Consider the following 2,500-nt stretch of genomic DNA (forward strand, 5'->3'; position numbering starts at 1 on the left):
GAGCCACTCGGAGCCACCAAGGAGCCACTCGGAGCCCCCCGGAGCCACCAAGGAGCCACTCGGAGCCACACGGAGCCACCAAGGAGCCACTCGGAGCCACCCGGAGCCACCAAGGAGCCACTCGGAGCCACCCGGAGCCACTCGGAGCCACTTGGAGTCACCCGGAACCACCAAGGAGCCACTCGGGGCCACCAAGGAGCCACTCCGAGCCACCAAGGAGCCACTCGGAGCCACCCGGAGCCACCAAGGAGCCACTCGGAGCCACCCGGAGCCACTCGGAGCCACTTGGAGTCACCCGGAACCACCAAGGAGCCACTCGGAGCCACCAAGGAGCCACTCGGAGCCCCCCGGAGCCACCAAGGAGCCACTCGGAGCCACCCGGAGCCACCAAGGAGCCACTCGGAGCCACCCGGAGCCACCAAGGAGCCACTCGGAGCCACCCGGAGCCACTCGGAGCCACTTGGAGTCACCCGGAACCACCAAGGAGCCACTCGGAGCCACCAAGGAGCCACTCGGAGCCCCCCGGAGCCACCAAGGAGCCACTCGGAGCCACCCGGAGCCACCAAGGAGCCACTCGGAGCCACCCGGAGCCACCAAGGAGCCACTCGGAGCCACCCGGAGCCAGTCGGAGCCACTCGACTGCCAAGTTGTTTTGGTGTTGGCATAATGTTTTTTTCCTTATTTTATACGGTTTCTTTTTTTCCTTCACATTTCCCTTTGCACCCCTTGTCTGAACTGTTTGTTTGAATTATTATTATTATTACTACCATTATTTTTTTTTTATTATTACTATTACTATTATTATTATTATTATTATTGTTATTACTATTATTACTACTATTATTATTATTTTTATTATTTCTATTATTATTGCTACTACTACTACTATTATTATTGCTATTTTTATTATTATTATTATTATTATTATTATTATCATTTTTATTATCATTATTATCTTTATCATTATTATCATCATCATCATCATTATTATTATTATTATTATCATTATTATTATTATTATTATTATTATTATTATTATTAGTAGTAGTAGTAGTAGTAGTAGTGCCATTATTATTATTATCATTATTATGATCATTATCATTATTATGATCATTATCATTATTATGATCATTATTATTATTATTATTAATATTATCATTTTTATTATTATCATTATCATCATTATCATCATCATCATTATTATCATTATTAATATTATCATTATTATCATTATCATTTGTGCTGTTTCTAATTGCAGAACAAAACCGTGGCCAACCAAGACAGCGAGAATTCTAGTGCATGCAGTCTTAAGCCAATGTACAAGGGTGGCTTCCCCGCTTGGCAATATCATAGTGTCATTTCGTTCCCCTTCGCTCCCCTTCTCGGTGGCATTGTCTGACCTCCGTCGTCTGTGAAATCAAGTATTTGTTCCCTTCCTTCCTTCCTTCCTTCTTGTTCTTGCTGTTGCTGTTGATCTTCTCTTCTCTTTCTTCTTCTCTTCTTCCTTCTCTTTTTGTCTTATTCCTTGGTCTTCTACTTTTTTTTCCTCCTCCTCCTTCTCCACCTCGTTTTCCTCCTCCTCTACCTCCTCCTTCTTTCCCTCTCCTCCACCTCCTTCTTGTATCCCTCTCCTCTTCGTCTTCCTCCTCCTCTTCCTCCTCTACATCCTCCTTCTTTACCCTTCCTCCTCCTTCTCCTTCTATCCCTCTCCTCTTCTTTCCCCTCTTCCTCCTCCTCTCCTCCTCTCTTGTCGCCGTGCTTCCTCAATTCCTCCTACACATTCCCACATACACGCCATTCCTCCTTCACTATACGCACGCTTTTACACAGTCGCCAAGTCCCCGGATGTGAGAATCTGCCTGGGTTTCGCTAATTTAAAACAGGAAGGTATAATTTACTTTGTTTTTGAATAAGGGTGCAAAAAATCACGTCGCAGATATATATAGATACTCCCGCAGATATATAGATATAGAATAACGCGTCAGTTGATTAATGGTAAGTTATTATCCAATGGGAAAGACTGTTGTAGCAGAATCGAATTTGCGACGAATAGGATACGCAATGAATAAATAATAATAATAATAATAATAAAATCTAAGAACAGAAAATTACCCAAACCGCTTTATCTCTTTGGAAACAAAACTCGAGTAGAATTGATGACCGTATCTTAGAAATTCGCTCTTTATCTCTCACTCTCTTTCTCTCTCTCTCTCTTTCTCTCCTTCTCTCGCTCTTTCTATCTACCTATCTTTATCTCTCGTTCCGCTTACCTTCCCTTTATCTCTGTCCAAAAAACAAAGAAATGGAAAGCCCAGAAGCATCAGATCTAAGAGAAACGTGTATCGACCAGTGATGACTCAGCTTATCCTTTATTTATCAGGAACTTGGCCATCGCAAAGGTCATTCGTTGCCTTATGACAGGTCGTATGAATATCTTACGATAAAAGTCTTGGGAACAAGGGAGTCAAAAGTTCATCGCAAACATACGGTTCTCCTTATA

General features: G+C 43.3%; 1 protein-coding gene across 1 annotated transcript in view; it reads left to right on the forward strand.

Annotated features, from left to right (window-relative positions):
• Positions 1–667, forward strand: part of LOC113810787 (uncharacterized) — an 18,648-nt gene extending 17,981 nt beyond the window's left edge. Inside the window, exon 4 of the mRNA XM_070127754.1 lies at positions 1–667. This exon is cut by the window's left edge and continues 1,047 nt beyond it. Coding sequence (XP_069983855.1) covers positions 1–667 — 667 coding nt within the window.
• Positions 668–2,500: the final 1,833 nt, after the last annotated feature.

This window comes from Penaeus vannamei, chromosome 12 (assembly GCF_042767895.1).
Source record: "Penaeus vannamei isolate JL-2024 chromosome 12, ASM4276789v1, whole genome shotgun sequence".
NCBI classification, from domain to species: Eukaryota; Metazoa; Arthropoda; class Malacostraca; order Decapoda; family Penaeidae; genus Penaeus; species Penaeus vannamei.